This window comes from Patiria miniata, unplaced genomic scaffold, assembly GCF_015706575.1.
Source record: "Patiria miniata isolate m_02_andy unplaced genomic scaffold, ASM1570657v1 HiC_scaffold_24, whole genome shotgun sequence".
In the NCBI taxonomy this organism is placed as follows: Eukaryota; Metazoa; Echinodermata; class Asteroidea; order Valvatida; family Asterinidae; genus Patiria; species Patiria miniata.
In genome coordinates this window covers 3008808-3033262 of record NW_024037063.1, presented here as the reverse complement: position 1 = coordinate 3033262, position 24455 = coordinate 3008808, and the positions used below count along the sequence as shown (strand labels likewise).

The 24455-nt window shown below is 41.1% G+C and overlaps 2 protein-coding genes across 4 annotated transcripts in view; one reads left to right on the top strand and one right to left on the bottom strand.

The window, feature by feature from the left end:
- Window positions 1-19: 19 nt before the first annotated feature.
- The window catches only part of LOC119732543 (WD repeat and FYVE domain-containing protein 3-like), a 58890-nt gene continuing 34454 nt past the window's right edge, over window positions 20-24455 (bottom strand). For 2 of the 3 annotated variants that reach the window (XM_038206102.1, XM_038206103.1), the window contains 19 exons: window positions 12960-13126; window positions 12465-12525; window positions 11738-11857; window positions 11403-11520; window positions 10527-10568; window positions 7906-8012; window positions 7256-7409; window positions 6892-6983; window positions 6476-6688; window positions 5889-6021; window positions 5276-5523; window positions 4828-4890; window positions 4527-4706; window positions 4202-4324; window positions 3861-3920; window positions 2896-3604; window positions 2661-2772; window positions 2241-2438; window positions 20-2124 (listed from right to left, as the gene is read on the bottom strand). In XM_038206102.1, the coding sequence (XP_038062030.1) occupies window positions 2004-2124; window positions 2241-2438; window positions 2661-2772; window positions 2896-3604; window positions 3861-3920; window positions 4202-4324; window positions 4527-4706; window positions 4828-4890; window positions 5276-5523; window positions 5889-6021; window positions 6476-6688; window positions 6892-6983; window positions 7256-7409; window positions 7906-8012; window positions 10527-10568; window positions 11403-11520; window positions 11738-11857; window positions 12465-12525; window positions 12960-13126 (3021 nt within the window). In that variant the 3' untranslated portion in view covers window positions 20-2003. The remainder of the gene's footprint in view (window positions 2125-2240; window positions 2439-2660; window positions 2773-2895; window positions 3605-3860; window positions 3921-4201; window positions 4325-4526; window positions 4707-4827; window positions 4891-5275; window positions 5524-5888; window positions 6022-6475; window positions 6689-6891; window positions 6984-7255; window positions 7410-7905; window positions 8013-10526; window positions 10569-11402; window positions 11521-11737; window positions 11858-12464; window positions 12526-12959; window positions 13127-24455) is intronic. The other variant, XM_038206104.1, reaches the window with a different exon arrangement.
- Window positions 22752-24118, top strand: LOC119732546 (microfibril-associated glycoprotein 4-like). Its single transcript, XM_038206106.1, has one exon. It carries the CDS (start codon window positions 22864-22866, stop codon window positions 23875-23877), a length of 1014 nt encoding a protein of 337 aa, XP_038062034.1. The 5' UTR covers window positions 22752-22863; the 3' UTR covers window positions 23878-24118.

Genomic DNA, 24455 nt, shown 5'->3' with positions numbered 1-24455 from the left:
AAGCAATAATTTGCTAATATTTTTTTTTTTTTACAGTTATTTGATACCGACTCTGATAACCCATTTCAGCCAGTATAAAATGAAATAAAGTCAAAAAATCCAAAACAAAAATCTATAGAAGGGAATAATATACATCTTTGCATACATGAATATTAATCACTTGATTACCATACCATTAAGTAACATTGCACATGAATATTTAGCAGTACTGTACACTGGTTCATCTCTGCCAGATGAGGGCGCCATAATGGTGGTTTATAACACTTTCTCTGTTATTCAGAGAGTATGCTTTACACATGGGTGACAACTATGTGATATTCTGATCGTGGTATATTTTTAAAAAGCTGCACCTCATAATATATTGGTCACGTTTGTATACTTGCAGTGACGAACAACAAGCCATATAATCAAAGTTATACAAAAGTATAACTTGGTTTTCAAATTACTATTGACGTTATATTGATATAAACATTCTGCCCAAAATATAAGATTACAGGCTGGAATCTCTCAACATATCTAGGGGCTTTCCTAAAAAGAGGATAAATATCTGGGTATCTCCGAACTTGGGAACCGACATGAAATTGAAAGCCTGATAAGGAAACCACCTTCATTTGCACCAAACTTTTGGCGTAAAATCTTCAAAACCGACACAACAATTTCGCACAATTTTGCCAGCAATACTCTTTGTTTTCAATTAAACTTGTTATATTGCAAGACATTCGCATCACAGGGACCAGAAACCATGTGACCCGGTGTCCACCAATCACAACCAATTATTTTACAGCTCGCATATATGTATAACCCAGAGGAACCGTACTTCCTCGTTTGGCAAGAACCGACGGAACGCTTACATTGGTCTTTTTTTTTTGCATGAAACTTTCATATTTCTTACTATTCATATTTACAATAATAGATATATACAATTTTATTTTTAATATATACCACTGCTACACAGCTATATACAAAAGGACAGTTTCGTAGCCCTTCTACAAACATGGCACCTTTTTTTGTATACAGCCATTGCGCATACATTATTTTGTTTAACAAGTTTTCAACAAATACCAAAGATGAACATTTTGACGTGGATGTCAAGGGGTTAAAGGTTGGAGGTCAAAGTTCACACTGCTGACCTCAAAAAGGTATGTACAGGGACCCGACTGTAAGGTACCATTGACTGCTTAAGAACCCCAGATTGAAGAAATAGACTCCTTCATTTCGCAATTTGTCAAACTACAGCTGCATGACGGAAACATCAGACGCACTCTTTATATACTGCCCTCTTGTGACACACTGATGTATTTTTTTAGCACAAGTACAAGTAGCCTGCAATTTCAAATGGGTGAGCTTTGCAGAACTGGAGATGGTTCAAAAACATGTAGGAACATCTGGTCTGAGGCATTTTCCAAAACAGCTTTTCGAATCTTTTCTGAATCGAGCTTTTTGCAACAGCTTTATGACAGTACACTGATAACTCCGATCATTAACATTTGCATTATGTTTAATTTGCTTAATTTGCCTTAGTGAGTTGGCCCCCATCTACTGCCTGAAAATCTCTTTTTTTCTGCAATCAGAACCTTTTTTCAACTCTTCCTTATAAATTACAAAAAGTTCAAACACAGAACCACTGAAGTGTAGAAGCAAAGCTTCATCAAGAACTATATCACTCTCAATCAGCATGTATCGAGTTGGTGCGCTGATAAATATAAGTAAAATAGTAAGATACCTGCTTCAAATAAACATCAGGGCCAAAGTTTTACCAAACTGCTTAGCAGATTTAAGTGCTAAGTGATAATCTGCTGAGGACCAGTAGCCAGCAATGTACAGCGAGTACATTTTGGCCGGTAACCTGTTAAGCTGAAAATATCTGCTAAGCAGATATTTTCTGTGCTTAGCAAACTTGCGTGCTTAGCAGTCCCATGAAATCGGACCCCTGATCATCTGCAGAAATATTCAACGTGGCTAAATTTGGTGTCGATTCTGAGACAGCTGTTGTTTCAGTCCGTTTATAGTCTAAAGAGCGAGTCTGGTTCTTTGGGAAGCCTGAGCGTGTTGTAGCAGGCCTGGCAGACACGGACGGGCTTGTTGATGTGGAGTCGCGGGACGGCCGATTCAAACCGACTGCATCTGCAAACAAGTGAAAACAGGAAAGTAGTTAGTATACAAACACAACATGGTTTGAGGAAAGAAGTTTGAAATTCTTGGTCCTGATGTCCTTGGGTGAAAAAGGCTTGACCACCTACTTGGAGCAGAAGAGTTTGCCGCAGCTCCGGCAGTGGTGTCTCCTCTCTGTTAAGCTGAACTTGGTGCCGCATGCCGTGCAGGAATCACTGCTCTCATCCTTGACCCAATGGTCAGTCATCAGTTTGCCCTGGGGGTCACCGACTGACCAGCTGAAGACCCGGCCACGCTCGTCCCCGACAAACACCTTCATGTGGTCTCTGTGGGGGTCAAGACAGAAGAGAATCCACATTGAGATGGAACAGAATAGACCCTTTGTGCTCAGCAGCCATCTTGAGGTATTTTGTATTTTAAATCAGGCCACCTTAGGTATGAGTTCCCGTTAGACCCGGTTCGAGGACTGATGTGAATATCATACATTTTTAGAGACCCTGGAGTAGTCCAGGATTCTTACAAGCCACTCTGTAACTCCTCTCTCTTACCGTGAGATCGCCAGCGCGGTGACTGCAGCGGGCTGGGCATTGTCCTTGCGCTCAAATGCAGTGTGCATGGTCAGCTTGCTGCGGAATACTAGCTGTCTCTGCCACTTGAAACCTAGAAAAGAGAGAAGAAACACACTTGAAGCCTTCGAGTAAGGAATTAGTATTTAATCTTCGTCTTCCTGACCATCCTTGTCACTGTTAATGCCATTGCAAATGTGAGTATCTGAAGCCTTACCTGGCTTGAGCTTATTTCTATGAGAAGCTGACATCTTCTCCCTCTCTCTGTACTCATCTTCGTACTTGTCAAAGTCACTCTCCGACAAGATGACGTACTCCCCCCGCTGCATGGGGCTGGGCGGTGACACCTCGTTCTCGACCCTCAAGCCCTGGTTGCCAAGATGACGGCTGCTGATGCTATCCGTGTCATCCCCTTGGTTACCGTTGATGATGTCACTCATGTCATCAGCGGTGGTGAAGCTGGTCTGGTCACTGCTGGAGTCTAGGGTATCAGGCGTGGTCGTCGGGAGGTCACCAGGCTGGGTTAACGTTATCCCCGGCCCCTGCTGGTTATCCACATAGTTCCCGTCCACTGGGAGGCTGGAAGGGGGCGTGGGCCGGGAGGTATAGTCCCGACTCTCTTCCAAGCTGATCTTAGAGTTCCGATTGGCTTTCAAGGTCCCATAATCTGGGGCGCCCTCACTCAGGTCATCCGGGCTCGAGTCCGACATGACTTTATCCACGCTGTCCTTGGTCGGGGTGGAGACCTCGCTGTCGTCAATGAGGGCACTGTTGACGCTTTGGCTGTCCTCTGATTGGCTCTCGGAGGTGCAGTCTTCGTCTTTGACCTTGGGGGCCAACGCTTCGACTGCTTGCGGGATGTTTGAGGTCGAGGACCTCTTGGAGTTGGAGACGTCAGGGACCTGTACGTACTCGACACTCCACATCTACCAGTCAATCAACCAAGCAAGGGAGTAATCAGTCAAGCAATCAATCAATTGTTTAATCATTCAACTTTGGACATAGGCTTTCATAAAAACGGTTGTAGTTTCCCTTGACATTTTTGCTTAACCTTCTAAAGCATCTTAAGTTTAAAATGATTTCACTCTGTCTTTAAGGACAGCATTATTTCCCTTGCCTGCTGCGTATAATCTTTAAAAAAAAACATATCAGATATTAAGAAGATGAATCGTGTATAATTACCCTGACAACGCCATCACTGGAACCTGTCATGATGACATTAAGAGGGTTCCACTCAACCAACTGTCAGAGAAACCAAGAAAAAAAACAACAATAACATTAAGAAGACTTGCCTTGAACGTCAAAAAAATACAATGAAGGCATCCTAAAAATGTAGGATATACACCAAGCAAATTGCGATCTTAGAGTGTTTATCAATTTAAGTCTGAAATCTGCATCTTTCAAAAGCTGATTTTAACCAGATTCTCATAGACTCCACACCAAAAACCCTTCTGAATGTTCGCACCACGTGTTTTGTTTTGAATAGAAGATAGACACCAATATCTGGCATTATGGGTGCTTACCTCCGATATGGCACAGCAGAGTATCCTCTGGTCTCGTCCCGTCGATGTATTGACGCTAGCCACCGGGTCACCGTTGATGCTCCAGAGGTACAGGAATGCACCCGCGCAGGTGGCTATGTCGCCCTGTAGAGGTGTTAAAAAGCCATGGACAATCCATCAATTAGGCCTGGAGGAGTTTTGGAGGGAATTCTAACGCCCGCAAAAGGCAAAATTTGGGAACATGGTGGAGGCAATGAATTACTTGAATTATTTTCTAACTTTGAAAATTCAACAACCAAAAAAAAGGGAGGAGGGGGAGCTGGACAGCATCTGTCACTGTTCTTACGGTGAGGTTGTTGATTGCGACGGCAGACACCGGCGCTCCGAGATCCCGTAGCTGCCTGACAAACATGAGCCGATTGAGATCCCAGATGAGACAGGTTTGGTCCTTGGAGCCGCTGACGATGATGTTGTATGCCGTTGAGACCGCTAGGCAGGTGACGGCATCGTTGTGGCCGTACAGGGCCTGAGAAAATCACAAAAATGCAAGGCTCTTCAGAAATTGGTGAGTGTTTTACTTGGAGGAAAATGGGGATGGGGGAGTGTTTTACTGAAAATTGTTTTCCAGGAATTGTTGCATGTCCCACCTGTTTTAGGTACAGCTGCTTTGTTCGCTCCTTTCGCATCTCCAGCTGCCATACATGCACCACCTGAAACAAAAAAAAAACAGAATGAATCTCTTCAATTTGTGCAAAGACTTGTGAGGACTTGTTGGGAATAATGAGGACTTATGAAATGTGAGGACTTGTGGTGACTTGCGAAGACCTGTGAGGACTTTTTAGAGCTTGGGGGACTTGTTGAGATTCTGGGGGCTTGTGAGGACTTGTGAGGACTTTTGATGACTTGTGAGGACTTGTGAGGACTTGTGAAGACTTGTGAGGACTTATGGGGATTTTTGAGGACTTACAAAGACATGTGAGGACATGAAGGGCCTTGTGAGAACTTTCCAGGACTTGTGGAAACTTTTTTTGACTTGCCAGAATTCTGAGGACTTGTGCCGACTTGTGAGGACTTGATAATAACACCATCACATACCGTACTAGCCCCTCCAGTGATAACCATTCTGGTATTCGGGCAGGCAGCACACAGTATCTGCCCACTCTGCGTCCCCTCAAACACCGTGGTTGCCTTGTCTGAGTCGTAACTGCCAATACGCAGACTGAGGTCGGCGTAACCGAAAGCCAGGAAGCGATTGTAAACGGGCGGAATGAGGACCTTGTTCTGCTCTACAGCCAGCAAGATACGATCCGAGGGGATGATTTGGCCGACAGGACCCTTCAATTCTGCAAAGGGGAAAGCAAATACGGGCCAGACAATATCATTTACCAGATTTATGTGTCACGCAAAAGTCAGCGGAGAACCAGTGAATGCCAATGTGCATCATATGAAATTTAGCTGGTAATCCGTTTCCACTTAGCATGGTCTTTCTGTGCTGAGCATATGGACCTTTCTCGATTGACCCACCATTGGTTTGTGTACATTTCTCACAGTTCTTGTGACCATATTTGACTGAGCTACTGTGGTCACATGACGAAAAGTTGTGATCTAATTGGTCAATGCACACTGTTCCATTCTTTGCTTAGCAGCTCCGTGAAATTGATTCCAAGGAATCGTCAATTTTCTTTGTTAAATCTTGAGCGAGGCCTACCTTTGAGAGGCTGCAGTGATGGTCTGAGCGTGTCCAGGTTGTTGAAGAACAATCGCCGGATGGGAATGACATTGCCGCTGGAATCGCCAATCTTGTTGCTCACTTTCTTCTGGGGATGCGGCCTCTTGAACAACTGGAGTCCAGATGAAAAGTAAACCCAAAAAATTAGCAGACGTAAAGAGAAGCATGTCTGTGGCAATTGTCATTTTGAAATTGTTGTGACCACCTACAAAGAACAGAAATCTAATCTGTGAAAATTGCATGAAGTATATATTTGCATCGTATGTTAGGTATTTACTTGAGTCTGTAAAAACAAGTTAAGAGACTTGCTCGGATGGGACTCGAACCCATGATGTCTTGCTTACCAACTCAGAGGATGACCCTCTCAACCAATGAGCTTACCAGAAACACAACTTTTATCAAATATTTGGCGACAATGAGCGTCCCTGTCGGTTCCCAAACTTCCATGTCCCTTTATGCCAAGCACTAGTGCCGAAATCACTTTAACAATCAATTTCTATTTTTTGAGGACCTCAACGTGTCCATCACAGTTCTTTTAAAACAGACTTTCCTAAAACAATACCTACCTGTTTCGGTATCTGTCCAAAGTTATTGATGAACCCGATGGTGGCGTTCTTCTTGAGCGGATCGTCGATGCTGTAGATATCGACGTTGCCCTCGTAGAAGAGATGGTGGAAGACGTTGTGGGCCTCGGCGGCTTCCTTGCCTTGCTGCTTGTAGCCAAAGATGAGATCTATCCACTCGTGTAGATGCATGCTGACAAAGTCGCATTCCAATGCCTGAAAAGCATGATGGATATCACAAAAAATGAGACGTAAATAGGCAAAAGATGAACACCATATTCTGATTGTGGCGTAGATTGCAGTAAGAGCCTTAAATCTTTAACTAAAGGGATATTTACAGATTTTTTTTTTCTGAGCATGTACATTAGGACTTTCAATAACAGGTTAGGTAGCCATTCATAACTGAGACCAGTGCTTACCTCGCGATGCATCCTGATAAATTCTCTTGGGTCTCCCTTGGCCCACGGCGGTAAAATGATGTCACCCAATTCAACACCATTCTGCTTGATACCTACACAGAGCAACACAAAAAATATATAATAATATCCATCAAAGTCGATCCTTCAAGAAATTAGTCTGAGAAAATCTCACAATTAGCAACAACATGAAATTGGATCCACACCTGCAATGCAACATATTAAGTAAAATAAAACCAGAGTTGAAAAAAATATGAACATACGTTTGAAATTTTAAATTTCATCATCTACTACACAGCATAAATGTAACCATCAACTGCACGGCCAAAAATACCCTCATTAGTTAACCCAAGGTCATGAACCTCACCGAGGTCAAAGTTGTTGTGATTGGTCAGCAACTCCGGCAGATAGAAGAATTCCGGGGTGAGCTCCTTGACGTCTGCGATGTTACGCTCAGAGGCCGATAGCCAAGCGTCCTTGATGCTGTGGAACATGCGGTCAGCCAGGTCAAAATGGCCACCCTGAAATCAACAACATCATAAGCTATCATAAAGCCATACATGAACACACACACACAAGATGCTTCATAACAACAGCATGCAAGGGCGGATCCAGGGGGGCCCAAAGGGGGCCATGCCCCCCCCCCCCAAAGGAAACCAATTGGGTTTTTTTATGTGACGTCACAATGAAGGCAGGCAATGAGTACACCACCATCTTTTCAGATGGTTAAAGTGGTCAGAAATCACCTCAGATCGCACCACAGAGCATCGAGAATCCAAAAAAATTTCGGGGCCCTTAAGTGGGCCCCAAACCCCACGCCGTAACTTTTTGACCCACTTTTTGGGAGGCACAATTTTTATTTTTTGGCCACCCCAAAATTGTGTTCTGGATCTGCCCTTGGCAGCATGAGCAACTAATGAACACCTTAAAAGTTGCACCTCTAATCAAAGATTAGGGTAAAAAAAATAGAAATTCAATTCTGGACGTAGTCTCCTCGATGAAAAACCTTCTACCAACCTGTAACCGGAGGAAATGCTTGGTGAAGGGCTCCATTCTGACCATCATGGAGGCTACGATCATAGCGCAGGAGTAGTGGGTGCCGTAGTAATAGGGCGGGGTCTCACCTATTGGTAGAGAAAAAAACTTGTGTTAAATTTCAAAATTTTGTAGAAGGGAGAGTTCTGGTGAAAATGTGATGTCTGGAGTTAATAATGAACAGATGAGCGGCAGAAGATTCTAATTTTGAATTTCTGAAATGTGCTTTGATTTCTACAAATGTCATTTTGTCATTTCTACAAATGTTATTTTGCCATGATGGAGTAAATGAGAACTTTGTAATTTTGAGGCAAAAGTAAACTGGGCCTATGAAGTTGAAAACAAAATTAAAAGGGTACTTCTTTATATATTTTTGTACCTTACAGTAATTCTGGCTACCTGTATCGTTTTTTTTATACCTGTTTTTCAGTTCAACAACCATCTACATGTGTATTGGTTATGTAGTTATTAGAAATGTATGCCAAAGTACAAGAAATAGCAAATCAAAATCTTTGAAAGACAACCAAACTTTTTCCTTTGTAAAGTTGTCGGGTAATTAAACATGTAAACCCATAACAAAACAGAAAGATAATTTTCACCAGGGAAGTAAGAATTTATTCAGAAAAAGGCCAACAGAATTCTGCACTGAAAAACAAACCCAGGGAAGTAGCTCCGGGAATAGAACCTGAAAAAAAGGACCCAGATAATAGTCAGGTAGGGGCTCCAAATCCCACTGTACAAAGTTGACCCGAGGCAGGGTGCCAGATCAGATTAAAAACTAACCAAAAATCCCCTGGATAGGCAGAATCAAGGATTTCAATCGCAAAACTTTTTTCAAATATGATTTTCTTAAAAGATGTTCCTAAAATCACTCCAGGCAGTACTGAAAAACCAAATTAGTTGAAATGACTTCTATGAAGAAATATATTAATTCAGAAATTTGGAATGTATTATTTTGACCAACACAGAAACAGTCCAGTGAATCAATAATGTAGTTACTACTTTGATACATTTTGAGGGCGACGATTTGATAGAATGTCAATGTATGTCTTGTCTTATGGATTACGTTTCGTTTCATGACAAATGAAGATCTGATTAACATATTTTTGAAGAATATGATGGGAAATCTAGATGTCTGAGGTTATTGGAAAGGATATTTAAAAAGTGACAGTTTTAAGTTATTAAAGGAATCTGTTTATTGAGAGAAAAGTATTTAATATATGAAAACAGTCAAGTGAGCATGGATGTTATTTTCACGTATCTGTTTAATATGTTGCAATTATGTTGCATATGATCACATTTCCAAAACATCCCTCACCCTAAATTCAATGCACCATCCAAACCATCAGGAAACCTATAATTCTTATACCAAAAATGTCTCATCCATTTTTCTAAACTTGTGCAAAAAAACCATATGTCCCTTTCCATCCACAGAAGAAGGATCCCAAAAAGAAAATGTCCTTTTTGTATGAACACATTCTCCGAAGGAATGTCAAGTTGAAGTTCAGATAAGTTCAGTCCCAAGCAATCTTCCACCAAATATCTGCAACACCCCGGAATTTTCGTGCCACTGAGACCCCAAACCATAAAAGACTCTTATCATACCAAAGCAAACTATATCTAACCCTTCAGTTACTGTAGCGCCCGAAACCTCCCCATCTATTACTCCCTGTTGTGCCCGAAACCATCCGAGCACTTTATGCTTTCATTGATTCGTCAGTGCACAAACACAATGTAATACAGTGTGGTACAATTGCTAATGGGTTAACTGAGAATCTGTCCTTGTTGATGAGGTGCACGACAGTCGTGTCTAGATGTTAGATGTATGGTAGTCCAACCCTTCTAGATGAGACACTGCAACAAATTCAGCCCCATGGTGACAATTTTAAGAGAGAAATAAAAAAATGTGCTGCACGTCAATGTAAAATGAGGGTTTGTAAACTGAAATCTAAAAAAAAAACTTGATCATTTTCTTATTAGCGGCAGACGAGGCAGGGAGTTTTGCGGAAGAGCTTCCCTTGGATTTTATTCACATGGGCCTGCTTTGCTTAAGTGAAAAAAACTCTGCTTCCTGGTAAAATGCATTACAAGTAAAAATGCAAAGAATAGAGCCAGAAGAAAAACCATGAAATCAGTTTATGGAAGGAAAAAGGGATTGATTTTTTTGCAAGCATTGTGGCTGAAGCACAACAGTCCATAATGCAAAAGCTTTCATGAAAGAGCTTTTCACTGTTTGAAAATATGAACAGTTTTGTATCCCAAATAATGCGTGAAAAGGAGAAAGAACATCTATGTGTGCAAAATGATTGTGTGAAACGGTTTTGAAAAAAGTCTAAGGAAACAACCAGCTGCCCATTTTCAAGTTGTTTGGATTCACAGAATGACTAGTTTCAAACTTTCAAACCCTCAATGAAATGGTAAAATAAAGAGTTTGATGCACTACGTGTATGACAAAATATATTTCTCTTGCCAAAGTTTTCCTTGGTTCAGAATGTACATGTAGTTGTGTTGAATTGTTCCCATGAGGCTGAATTTGCAGGGTTTTTTGGTGTTAAGTTGAAAGCTCTTTTGCACCCCAGTCAGAAAAATTATGGCAAAACTACCTTGGAATTCGCCGACGGATCCGGCTAAAGAGGGAGAAAAGGCTTCAAAGCGGACAAATGCAAAAGTACATCAGTTATCCATCACACTAACCATACCAGGGGCCAATTTCACAAATATGCTAAGCACAAGAAACTTGCTAAGCACAGAAAATATCTGCTTAGCAAAAATAGGTCATCAGCCAAAATGTCATGTAATCTTAACTGCTTATGACTGGTTCCCAGCAGATTTTTGCTTAGCATATTAATTTGCTAAGCGATATTTTCTGCTTAGCCGCTGCATGAACTTTGACCTGGCTTAAAATGCTTTGCAATAAAGAAAAGTGTTCAGTTTTCCAGCAATAACAATCAACATCACCGAAAGCCAAGTGAAAAAGGCCAAGTGAAAAAATAAACCAGTCTCTCGTCTCTGCTGGCTTCCTTTTCCCCACCTGCCTCTTTTTTGTTAATACATGCATTTGCAATATATTTTGCAAATGTTGTCAATATCTTGTCTTTTTCTTTGTTTCCAACAAAATTGTCGCTGATTAGAAAAAAACGAAGAATCCATCTGCCATCTTGGAAACTCGCGATCTTGGAGAAAAAAAAACAGGGGAGGCGCCTCCTACATTTTTTTTCAAACAGCCTAGACGAGAAACATATTTTTTTTTGTTTACTCAGCCTAATAACTTTAATACAAGTTTTATTAACACCAAGCTTCATTCTGGGTAAGCCAAATTAGTTAAATCTTTGTACATTTCTTCACAAGAATTTGCTGTTAGTTTTCAAATTTTGGGTTTTAGCCGATCCTATTTTCATGTATTATTTACTGCACAGCAAGCAATTTCGCATATTCACGTTTACTCAATGAATATTCATGGTCAACCTTTGACCTCTCACCTGTTGGGTCCTCCCACTCATCGTAGCGTTTCCTGAACTGTTGCAGTCTGGCCTCTGTCTGTGCTCCCATTGGCTTGCTGAGGTCCCGAAACGTCGAGAATTTGTCCAGACGCAGCTCCTAAAATAACAGAAATATTGGGGTTTTTCATTCAAAGAACCCATAACAGCAGAAAGCTGAAAGAAAGCATTTGCACTTTCGAGCCATCTCTTATGCGTAGTGTTTAACAATTCCACTGATGAAGTTTGTTTACAAAGTGTGTCCGTGAGTCGGCCACACAGCTTCATGTCCTTTTTCAAAAACAAACCAAAAAATCATAAATATGAAGCCTGTTTACCTCAGAATCGTAGTCGGCAAGTATCCACGGGAACACCGGGTACTGCATGAGGTCGTTATAGCTCCGACCCGCTATGGTATTCAGTGCCATGAGATACTTGAAGTTGGATATCTCTCCTCGCTGTTCAACAAGAAAAATAAAAAAGAATCATTCGGTAAACATTTCATACATGTAAAGTGTGATCCGGCGAAAAAATTAGAAGACGTCTTTGAGGAAGTGCCACGCTTGCGCTCATGTTGCAGGCATTCTTAAAGACGAGGCGCGCGCACATTTTGTTTAATAACCCTTTTGGTCAAAAGAGCTCGGAGTGCATGCATACTACCTGAGCGCAACCTGTGCAAGCCTGGTGCCACAACAGTGCCACCTCAGAAAATGGCTGTCGTCGAATTAGTATATATGCTGTCATAAATGTTTATATGACCATCTGGCAAAAAGGAAATTCAAATTGTTCAAAACTCTCCTTATTTTCCAAATCATATAAGATTTGAAGGTTTTGCATGGTGCAGAGAGCAATAAGAGTAAGGTTGTAGTTGTGACTTTGTGATGTTTTGAAAAGAAGTGGGGGAAAGTCAATATTTCAGACAGCATACTCAACCCGTCGTCGGGAGACTGGTTGAGTACCTGAGTGTTGATCCAGGCCACACAAAGGTGAAAATCAGGAAAGAATCTCAGCTCTGATCTGATTAAACATAAAGAAATAACGGACTCTTGAAAATCTGATTCGTACCTCCCAACGCTGTGTGACGGTCGTTTCTCCAATAAGATTGCCAAGTCCTAAGAAGCTACTCCTACAACAACAAAAAACAGAACCAGAAAATGTTGAACACTTCAAAAGTAATATTTCTGTCAAGTGTCTATAATTATATCATGATAGTTAGTACATGCCATTTTTTTCAAACACAGTTCAGTCTCAAGAGGATTCTGTGAAGTAGCCAAAACTTGGGAAAAAAAGTGAGAATCTTAGAATCTTGGAATTTGTCACAGTGTCTGACATAAGTGCGATGGTATGTAAGTTCAAACCTAACTCCAATATGGTGTTTGTGTCCTTGGGCAAGACACTTTACTACAAGTGCCTCTCTCCACCCAAGAGTGTAAATGGTTACCTGTGATGGTAGCAAATTCAGCTAATAAAATCTGATCTCAAGTCATGATGGAAAGGATAATAATTGCTAAACATATGTGAAAAAGGAATTTTTTTACGGCAACCTTTTACGCTGCTTACCCTCCTTCCACTTGTACGTTCCTCTTCTGTCCCGCCACGGACGTCGTGTCGTCTGTAAGCCTGGGTGCCTCGGCAACAAACCTGGCATAAACCTTGTTCTTGACCTTGCGAGGGAATGCCAACAGGTAGTTCCGGCCATCAGCAGAGAAGACTTCAATGGCTGACGGCTGAAGAAACAAACAAAGTCAAACAAAAACATCAAATAATTGAGAAAAACAATCCTGGTCTTTACAAAATCACAAAATGGACCATTCCGAATTTTGCCATAAGACCCACCCACCTTTGGTGTGTCTTCTTTTCGCAAAGTGCTTGTGAGCTTGGCAGAGCTCCTGCGATCACCTGACCAAATGTTGTGATCTAATTGGTCAATGTGCACTGTTTGATCGAAAAGCAGGAACTGTATGTAGTGTACAGTCGTTGAGGCACAATAAAGGATTATCTTTGAGACTGGGTGATGTATTAAAATTTAATAGTGTTTTTTTTTTTCCTCCCCATGTGATCAAGCTTCGTGCTTCCAACATGGTTAATGTACCAGTAAAAAAAAACAGGGGACTCTCTGTCTCTCTCTCTCTGAAAAACCTCATTAAATAAAATTCTTATCGAACAATATTAAAATACAAATTCAAAAGAATATTAAGTCTGATATAAAAGAGCCAAAGGCTTTTAAAAATCCCCCAAAGGTTTTAAAAATTATTTATTAAAAAAAAATTGAGCAAAAAAACACACCAAAAGCCAATATCTTTATCAAAATAAAAGTCGGGTAGGCTTACAGTTTCGCCCTAATAGAAGCAAATTGATTATGTTTTTACGTTCGCAACCGCTAGTCCAACTTAGCCTAAATACAATCCTTAAACCAAAACCATCAATGGAAAAAAGGGATAGATTTATTGGTTACCGAAACTGGTAAAATTTGAAGTAAAAAACAAAATGAACAAAAAAATGGAAACAACTTTAAATGACCTGTTATTGATGATTGCAAGAGAAGCTCATCCTTTGGCCTTGTTCACAGTTTTTTAAGGGCCGAGAAGATTACAATAATCTTATTTCATTTTACTGCAAATTGGTTTCGGTGAATCAGCGACCAATATGGGTCAAAAAGTTCCAAGACACTTAGTGTCAGGCAGCTTTTAAAATCATTTAAAAAAATGAGCAGGAAAAAAATCTTTAAAAGAGGATGATTTAAAAACTGAAAATTCAGCGAGTGCCATATCATTGTCGTGGGAATGCTTTAAACTGACATCACTGCTAAATTTGTTCCAACTGGGAACTGCTTGATGATTTCTACAGACGCTCCAGCCGTTACACTTCAGCATAAGGTATGACGCATGTTTTACAGGATAACCACATTTTTGTTCACACAGTACAAGTACAATATATTAATATGTTGCTCACAAAATTTTGTATACAGTGAATTTAATGATTTGCCTACGATCTGAAGTAATCTCAATTGAAAAAAAAAATCATATTTGTCAAATCAGAAAACTGTACATCTGTAGTTTTCTGATTTTGTTGTCATTTGTTATAAATAATCTTAAACATGAAACCTATTTTTAAGACATTTCAGAATATCCATAGATTTAAAATGAAAAGTAGTAAATTGAAACAACTGCAAACCACAGTGCTCTTTCATATGGTATGTACATTTATCTTCAAGCAAACTTGAATCCTCGATCCTGATTGGTCGATCCATGGCAACAAGCCGTGCTACATATAACCATACCGCACAGCCACGGTCCATACCGCACTCCGCGTATTGCGCTATTCTAAGCCTACGTGACGCAATTAGTGCTGCACAATTCACTGTGAATTCAAAAGTTGCGCGTAGGTTACACAGCATGCGTGTTCCAACTTTACTGTGCGTCAAGTTTGCTTGAAGATAAATTGGTTATCACGCTCGCGCTCGTGGAACACGGAAAATGTAGTGCGTTTGTGTCCCACATACTGGGACACAGATGCACTACATTATTCCGTGTTCCACGAGCGCTCGCAAGATAACTAATAGTATCTTTGTATTTTTATGGATATCTTCTTTTTTTCAAACTGTAGGTGACAAATAAACTGAAAAGTACGAAGGATGCTACTCGGTCACTAACATAGAGAGATCAACTTGGATCAGAGACTTTATAAATAACAAGGACAAATATTCATAGCAGTTGACACTGCTGGCGAGTTTAAACAAACATCAGGAGAACTTGTTGAGTAAACAACACCATAAGAGATTTGTTTGTACTACCTTGTCTTTTCACAATGAGCGTTGTCATGGCAACCTTGCTTCTGGCCTTAATGGTCCAACTTTGCCTGAGCATGCATCCAACAAAGTTCACGCAAATGTTCTACTTGGCCAACAATCGGGCTTTGAAACACCATGTATTTCATAGGAAGACTGTGTCTTCTGCTGTGATCTGTGGACGAGACTGCTCTATGGACCCACAGTGTGCATCATTCAACTATGATGCAAGCAGCCATCTTTGTGAACTCAACGACGTAACCAGACTCCATGTTGCCAGTGATGGCTTCGTTGCCCTACAGGAAAGTGCCTACTTTGACTTGGATATTCATACTTCATCCATGTCGATTCCTTCTACCACAGAGCAAGGCCCCAAGTTTAACAACTGCCAAACATTACAGAAGGCTGGTAACCAGGACAATGGTATCTATACCATCTATCCTTCTGGCATGGCTGAGGGCTTACAGGTCTACTGTGACATGGAGACCGATGGAGGAGGCTGGATTGTCTTTCAGCGACGTCAAGATGGCTCTGTTGACTTCTACCGTAACTGGGCTGACTATCAATCTGGCTTTGGTAATCTATCTGGTGAGTTCTGGCTGGGCAATGAAGCTCTACGCATCCTGACTGAGACTGGACAATGGCAGCTGAGAGTAGACCTTGGAGACTGGGAGGGCAACACAGCTTGGGCAGAGTACGGTGAGTTTAGGGTCACAGGTCCAAAATATTCCCTCCATTTTGGCTCATACAATGCCGACAGTACAGCTGGCGACTCACTCTTAGGAGGAAAGAATGAATACCCATTCTCAACAAAGGATCAGGATAATGAAAGATCAGCACCTCATTTAGCACAGGAATATAAGGGTGGATGGTGGTTCCAGGGTACAAGTGTCTCCAATCTCAATGGCATATATTACACTCCAGGTACAGCAAATAGTGATAAGGGCATATTTTGGTGGTACTGGAAGTCTGGTGACAGTTCCCTAAACCAATGCAGCATGAAAATCTGGCAAGTCGAGTGAGCCAACCAAAAACAAAAATGACTCATTATTCAACACACTGGGGAACTATCAAACTTATACCATACTTCTACATCAGAACTACCAAAACTGCCCTGTCGGTTACTCCTATTATCGTCCTTAACCACCCCTGAAGTGACTGGTTTCACAGATCATATCAAGGAGTAGTGATTCAGTCATGTAGGTCGTTGTATGGCAAAGGTTGTTCAGGTACACTAAGCAATGCCATTTTTATTTCAAATGAGTTTGATATTCAGTGTTACTAGCTCAACAACAAGCACTAAAACCTTCACCGTTTCAAATGGATTTACATCCATCTTGATGCTGGCAGATTGCTACGGAAACCATTATGCCTCTCCATATTATAGAACTCACGACATTTGTACAGACACCTTCAATGATTGGTTTAATCACAACGATACACTTTCAGGCAGAATAATTCACAGGGCATTTGGAAACAGTTCTTTTCCTCACTTTGAGCTAGGTTTCTTTAATTTAATTGTAAGGTTCGTTTTGAATCAATTGTCAATGTGCCTGGTGTCTAGTTGTCATGGTTACCTCTGCCACAACAGCAAGCAATGAAGGCACGGCTGTGATGTGTAAATATTGCCTCAGTAAACTGTCATGGAAACCATTGTGCCTGTACCTGCACTAGTGCTCCCAACAACTGACAGATTCTCAATACATTGTATTGATTTTCTTGGGAGCCAGTTTTTAATAAAAACTCAATTGATAGCATTGTGCATATTCCTTACGTACATATTCCTTACGTACATATCCCTTACTTGCACAGTCCCAGACCAACAGTTAACAGAGCAGAAATGAGCAACTATGTACTGAGCTACTTCACATATACCAGCAAACTATTGGTGTCTAGGTCTCGATTACTTTCTGTAATAATATTGGATGTATTTTGCCGGAAACTGTATACTTATCTAATATATTCAGATACTCTGAGTGAAATCAATGCAGTAGAGGACTCCAGATTTTTAATTTGAACAAGACCGGCAAATTGAACTTTTGGCATCATCAAAAACTCACCAAAGGCAAGACATACCCGAAGCAACCAGTGGATTATTGGAGGTATTGTTGCAGACACTTATTATTCCATCAACTTGGTACTTTCATCAATTGGTAAACGCTCCAAGAGGTTTTGCCTTTTGTTGCTGTCACTTTTGCAAGTCTATGATATAAAGACTAGGCCAAAGATGAGTATCTCTACAGCAACATTGTTTCTGGCTTTGACAGTGGGACTTCGTCGCTGTGACTGTCTCATCAATTTTACTCCAACTTTTTACTCTGCGATGAACCAAGAACTTCAGGGTCATGTTTTTCAAAGGACAACTCCATCTTCTGCTGTAATCTGTGGACGAGACTGCTCTATGGACACAAAGTGTGCATCATTCAACTATCATGCAAGCAGCCATCTTTGTGAACTCAACAACGCAACCAGATTGCATGTTGCCAGTAACAGCTTCATTGAGGTACAGGGAAGTGCCTACTTTGACACCGACATCCAAACTTCATCCCTGTCGATTTCTTCTGCTGAAAAGTTTAGCAACTGCCAGATGATGTGGAAGGCTGGTACCCAGGACAATGGCATCTACACCATCTATCCTTCTGGTATGGCTGAGGGCTTGCAGGTCTACTGTGACATGGAGACTGATGGAGGAGGCTGGATTGTCTTTCAGCGACGTCAAGATGGCTCCGTTGACTTCTACCGTAACTGGGCTGACTACCAATCTGGCTTTGGTGATCTATCTGGTGAGTTCTGGTTGGGGAATGAAGCTCTACGCATCCTGACTGAGACTGGACAATGGCAGCTGAGAGTAGACCTTGGAGACTGGGAGGGCAACACGGCTTGGGCAGAGTACGGTGAGTTTAGTATCACAGGACAGAAATACACACTCCATGTTGGCTCTCATAATGCAGAGAGCACAGCACGTGAATCACTCTTAGGAGGAAAGAATGAATACCCATTTTCAACAAAGGATCGGGATAATGAAGAATCAGCACCCCACTCAGCACAGGAATATAAGGGTGGATGGTGGTTCCACGGTACAATTGTCTCCAATCTCAATGGCATATATTATGATCAAGATAATGCAGCAGTTAGTGACGATGGCATATTTTGGTTCTACTGGATGTATAACTACAATTCACTAAAGCAATGCAGCATGAAAATCAGGCCAGTCAAATAAGCAAACCAAAAAATTCTGTGAAAATACGATATTGTTGAATGACAAGCAACTCTGCTCCTAAAGATAAAGACTAAGAATTTGATTTCATCTATGATCCTAAATGAATATATTAGACTTCAACCCTACGTCACTTGTATACTGCCATCTGAGTGCCATACATGTAAGTCTCAGCCTTATGTGCCTATCAGTTCTCATCTATCTAGTATTAAATTGCAACTGACAATCACTGTCAAATTTGCGTCGGCTTGATTCAAATAATGTCATCTGCCGCTAGCTGTCTTCAAGTCCAATATGAAGACTGACAAGACGGCAATTTGGATGGTGGCAAAATCCCTATTTTGAGCGATGAATCTCACTCTTGTTTATCCTGGCTGATACAAGCCTTAGCATTATTCTGTGCCTGTCTATTCTAATCTATAGTCTTTAATTCCATCTGACAATCATTGTCAAATTTTACCTTGTGCTTTTTAAAACTAATAAGACCAACAAGGTGACAGTTTTGATGGTCATTTTAACCGGCATCTGCAACAACAGGAAGGACTACTTAATCAATCCATTCAATGACAGAACACTTAATTAAGAACACTTAATTGATATTCTGGAAAGAATAAGGGACAAACCTTCTACATCTTTGACCCGTTATTAATTTCCGACATGGATGAAACATGGATGGTCAAAATCCTGCAGGTTAATTAGACAGGCACCAATGCCTAAAGGCAGGATTCCTACTGAAATCTTACAATAATATTCTATGAATTTTCCAGGAGGATGGTATGTCGATTCATGACCAATGCCTATGCTCTTTTGGCATCCAAGGGGCCTATACACTGGCCAGTCACCACACTGAAAATAAAGATCTACTCTATGTTTATTACCATAAAAAAATGGCTTTTTCGCTCCTTCACAGCCAACTGATCCTCAAATATTTTAGTTTACATCTGACCTTTATACACAAAAACTGGGAAGAGCTAGCCATTTTTGCATCTTCACCAAGTGTATACATCAACTAACACTTGGTCTCCACTCTAATTAAAATGGTCATCTTGCGTTTGACTTCACTTCTAACGGCAAGTGACTGTCTCTCCATTATCAGCTTGAGCAGACACCTTTTTTCACAGTCGATGACTTTTAGCAAAAACTGTCCTCGAGATGACGGAAGTCTTTGTTCCTCAGTTATTAGGCATGAGTAGACACCTTTGGTACTTTTATGTTGACTGAATTTACCAATATCTGGTGGCCACAAGGGAGGGAAGTCCATTGATAACTTCCAGAGTCGCTTCAGCCTGCCTTTTTAAAATTACTTTCGGTCTATCTATAACCAATCTTAATTAAGTCTACCTCCAAACGGTTGCCATGACTGTTACACAACGCGTCACCAACAAACAATCCAGGCAGGTAGCAGCAAGATATTAAACTGAGCGAGTTGCTGGGGAAAAAACAGACGTGTGTGTGTGGTGGCAAAGCAGTCAGCCACACTACTGTTCACTGGAACAAGTAAAACTGTTGGTTTCTTTATTGCCATCAGCCTGTCTCTTTATGCTGGACCATTTACGATGGACACTGCATTCTTCTGATTTTTTGCTGATACTCTGACTGTGAGTGGAACAAATGCAATCTCGATATACAACTGTCACTTGGTTTCTCGGACTTAGCCGAGACCTGTAAACTGAACACCCACTAGACCTGTAAATTGAATGCCAGATAGAGTCGCAGCGTTCAGGAAGCAGTAGGTGGAGAACTCAAACACAAAACTGTCCAAGCTATAGACATCAACAGAAACACCTTGCTACTAAAGCACCAAGTGACACAACCACGCTACCCGTCCTAAACAGTCTGACGTACCAACGGAAGAGCATTTTGTTTAATTTGACATCACCATGAATTTGTTTAATGTCTTGGATACCACTACTAGATTCAAGATGGTTGTTGCCATAGCAGCATTTCTTCTGACTCTCATGGTAATCAGCTGTCACAGTGATTGTTCACCTCGTTTGACGACTTATTTTTACTTTGCAAACAACCGCGAACTTCAAGATCATGTTTTTCAGAGGAAGACTGTATCTTCTGCTGTGATCTGTGGGCGAGACTGTTCTATGGATGAACAGTGCGCATCATTCAACTATCATGCAAGCAGCCATCTCTGTCGGCTCAACAATCAAACAAGAATCCAGAGTCCTTTGGCATTTGTGGAGCAACAAGGAGGCATCTACTTTGATGGCAACTATGACACGCCATCCTTCTCGACAGCTAACACTGTACAGTCCACAAGTTGCCAACAGATGAGTGGCGCTGAAAACCAAGACAACGGGATCTACACCATTTATCCTCCTGGCATGGCTGAGGGCTTACAGGTCTACTGTGATGGAGGAGGCTGGATTGTCTTTCAGCGACGTCAAGATGGCTCTGTTGACTTCTACCGCAACTGGACTGACTACCAATCTGGCTTTGGCGATCTATCTGGTGAGTTCTGGCTAGGCAATGAAGCTCTACGAATCCTGACCGAGACTGGACAATGGCAACTTCGTGTTGACCTGGAGGACTGGGAGGGCAACACGGCTTGGGCAGAGTACGGTGAGTTTAGTATCACAGGTGACAAATACACACTTCATGTTGGCTCATACAATGATATGAGTACAGCAGGCAATGCAATAAAAGGAGACCCAGGTGACCAACCTTTCTCCACAAAAGATCAGAAAAATGATATGGTGCAAGAAAGCTTGGCACAGAAACTGAAGGGTGCATGGTGGTTCACTGGTATGATTGTCTCTCATCTCAATGGCATGTACCACATGAGCTCTACAGTAAATAATGCTGATGAGGGCATCATGTGGTTCTATTGGAAGGGAGGTAGTTACTCCCTGAAGCAGTGCAGCATGAAGATAAAAGAAGTTCAGTAATTCATTTTAAGAAACCCATGCGCTCATCATACATTTGATTCACATCAGGTATTATGCTGTATAACCAAAAACCTAACGTCTTTGTACAGGTTTTTTTTCCAATTTACATTTCTGGCTGTTAAACTCTTGAGCTTTGTTGATACAAAAAAATATAATCTTTCAATTTCTATCTCAACAGTTTCAGAAAAACAGTAAGGATGTAAAATGTTTCCCATGCTCACTATGCTTAACAGTTTACCATATCATAAACATCAAACATAATTTGGAGAGTTTTTCTCGTTGAGTCATCCACACAAAAAACCTGGCAGAAGACACCACAGCATTATTTTTTCCAACAAAACAAAACACAAAAAAACCTCCCATAAAAAAATGGCATAACTGTCTTAGGCACAAAAAAAAAAGTCTCCGGTTTCTGGTATGCGCGCGCGTCGCCGTAGCCATGCGCGTCGGCAAAATGAAAAAGTTTTTTTTTCAATGAAAGATGATGTCTCAAAACCGCCGAACTCACTGGTTAGACTGGAATCCTGCTGCTGCACAATTTTAACGTGTTTTTAGATTGGGTTATGGTCAAGAATAAGCTTTATGTGGCCTCTCTGGACTCCCATATATTTGCACTAAGTTTAGTCGGGCACCATTTGCAGTCATCAGCCGACATTTGAAGCAAAAAATCAGGTAAAAAAAAAAAAAAAAAGCCGCGTCGCTGCACCACTTTTTGGGCAAGCTCCATACCAGAAACCGGAGACTTTTTTTTTTGGCCTTAGTCTGTTATTTGTACATAAAATACCATTCCACTTCTATACTTTTCAAGGCTGTCATCAGCATAAAGCTAACAACTGGCACAAACCTAGGCTTACAGGCTGTTAAGATTATTGATTTTCATCTACAGGCTGTTTAATTACTGACCACAGCCAGGCATCAATTTTAAACCAACCTTTGTAGTTCCCTGCCATGAGCTTTACACCTTCGACCTTCAGTCTTTTCATATCCTTTCTATATTTTCTGTATTTTTTTTTAATAAAACGTTACACCAGTATTAAATTAATGCCACGAATTGGGCCAAGCAATAAGAAGGGTACAAGGATGCCTGCATTTTTTATAGTCAGTGATTGATATCACTTAATGAGTGACCACACCAACAGGTAAGTAGCTTAATTTCAAACGAGGATTGGTTGAAACCTTTATAAAACAGTGGCTATGCCAGACCAGACCAGTGTTTGACTGCACGCTAACCAGTAACGTGCTTCACAGATTCAAGGCACGCTACGAACATCACTGCAAATCGAATTCAACTTTCGACTTCTTGTTATGCGATGATTGATGATTCATTTTGGATCATTTTCAAAACCAAGTCACTCTGGGTGGAACTTTCAGACAGACCCTTGCTTGGAGTGGGAAAGATTCAGATCAATCTGGCGAACAGTGTTTCCTTTCTCATTTCTATCAAATTCTAGATACAAAGGTAAGGCTTTCTTGCTAGCAAGTGACAGTCAAAATGAGAGATACTTTCTAAATCTGTAATCAAATGAGTGGTGCAGCAAATCTTTTTCTGGCAAATTTTCCATGGGAATAACAATCATCATGATTAGAGTAGCCATAGCAGCAGCAATTTTCGCCTTTACGACTGGACTTTGTTGGAGCACTTGTCGTATTGACTTTAATCTCAATTTTTACTCGGCTGAAAACTGTGCCTTGTACAATCATGTGCTGGAAATGAAGAATGTATCTTCTGCTGTGATCTGTGGGCGAGACTGCTTTATGGACACAAAGTGTGCATCATTCAACTATCATGCAAGCAGCCATCTTTGTGAACTCAACAACGCAGCGCGACTCCATGTTGCCAATGACAGCTTCGTTGAGCTACAGGGAAGTGCCTACTTTGACTCGGACGTCAATACTTCATCTCTGTCGGTTCCTTTTGAGGAGAAGTATAGCAACTGTCAGAAGCTGCTGAAGGCTGGTTACAGCGACAACACCACCTACACCATCTACCCTCCTGGCATGGCTGATGGGTTACAGGTCTACTGTGACATGAAGACCGATGGAGGAGGCTGGATTGTCTTTCAGAGACGTCAAGATGGCTCTGTTGACTTCTACCGTAACTGGACGGAGTACCAATCTGGCTTTGGCGATCTATCTGGTGAGTTCTGGCTGGGCAATGAAGCTCTACGCATCCTGACTGAGACTGGACAATGGCAGCTGAGAGTAGACCTTGGAGACTGGGAGGGCAACACGGCTTGGGCAGAGTACGGTGAGTTTAGTATCACAGGTGACAAATACACACTCCATGTTGGCTCATACAATGGTATGAGTACAGCAGGCGATGCAATAAAAGGAGACCCAGGTGACCAACCTTTCTCCACAAAAGATCAGAAAAATGATATGTTGCAAGTAACCTTCGCACATACACTTAAGGGTGCATGGTGGTTTACTGGTATGCTTATCTCTCATCTCAATGGCATGTACCACATGAGCTCTACAGTAAATAATGCTAATGAGGGCATAATGTGGTTCTATTGGAAGGGAGATGGTTACTCCTTGAAGCAGTGCAGCATGAAAATAAAAGAACTTCAGTAAGCCAATCCAACAAATCCATGCACTCGTATTTTCTATCCATTGTCAGGTATTTCTGCTGTGTGCCAAAACACCTGCTGTTGTGTACAGGTTTCTTTCTGGCTGTTAAATTCTCGAGCCATGTTGAAACATAAAAAAAAACCCACTTTTTTAAACATCCATCCACAAAAAAAACCTGAAAGATATTTTGAGTAAAAACATTGCATGGGAGACTTTTCTCATTAAATTATCCACAAAAAGCATGTAGAAATGCAAAGACATAACTGCAATAATTTTTTTGAAAAACAAAAAAGAAAATCGACACTCACCCACCCCCAAAAAACAACACCTTATCTGACTGCCTTACTAGTACACAAAATATTAAAAACTTCTGTATTTTTCATGGCCATAATCTACAAAAAGCTAACAACTGGCACGACTCTACATTTGATGGCCAGTGATGAAAATATTGATTTCTGTATTGATGGAACGTTCGACTAATAACACTGCCAGGCTACACTTTCAAACCAACCTTTATTCTTGACTGCCACGAGCTTTATACCTTCGGCCTTCAGTCTTTTCTAATTCCTTTCTGTTTTTTT

Bases quoted from the DNA above. Each gene is read 5' to 3' on its own strand.
- LOC119732546 (XM_038206106.1), top strand. From the start codon at position 22,864: ATGGGAATAACAATCATCATGATTAGAGTAGCCATAGCAGCAGCAATT.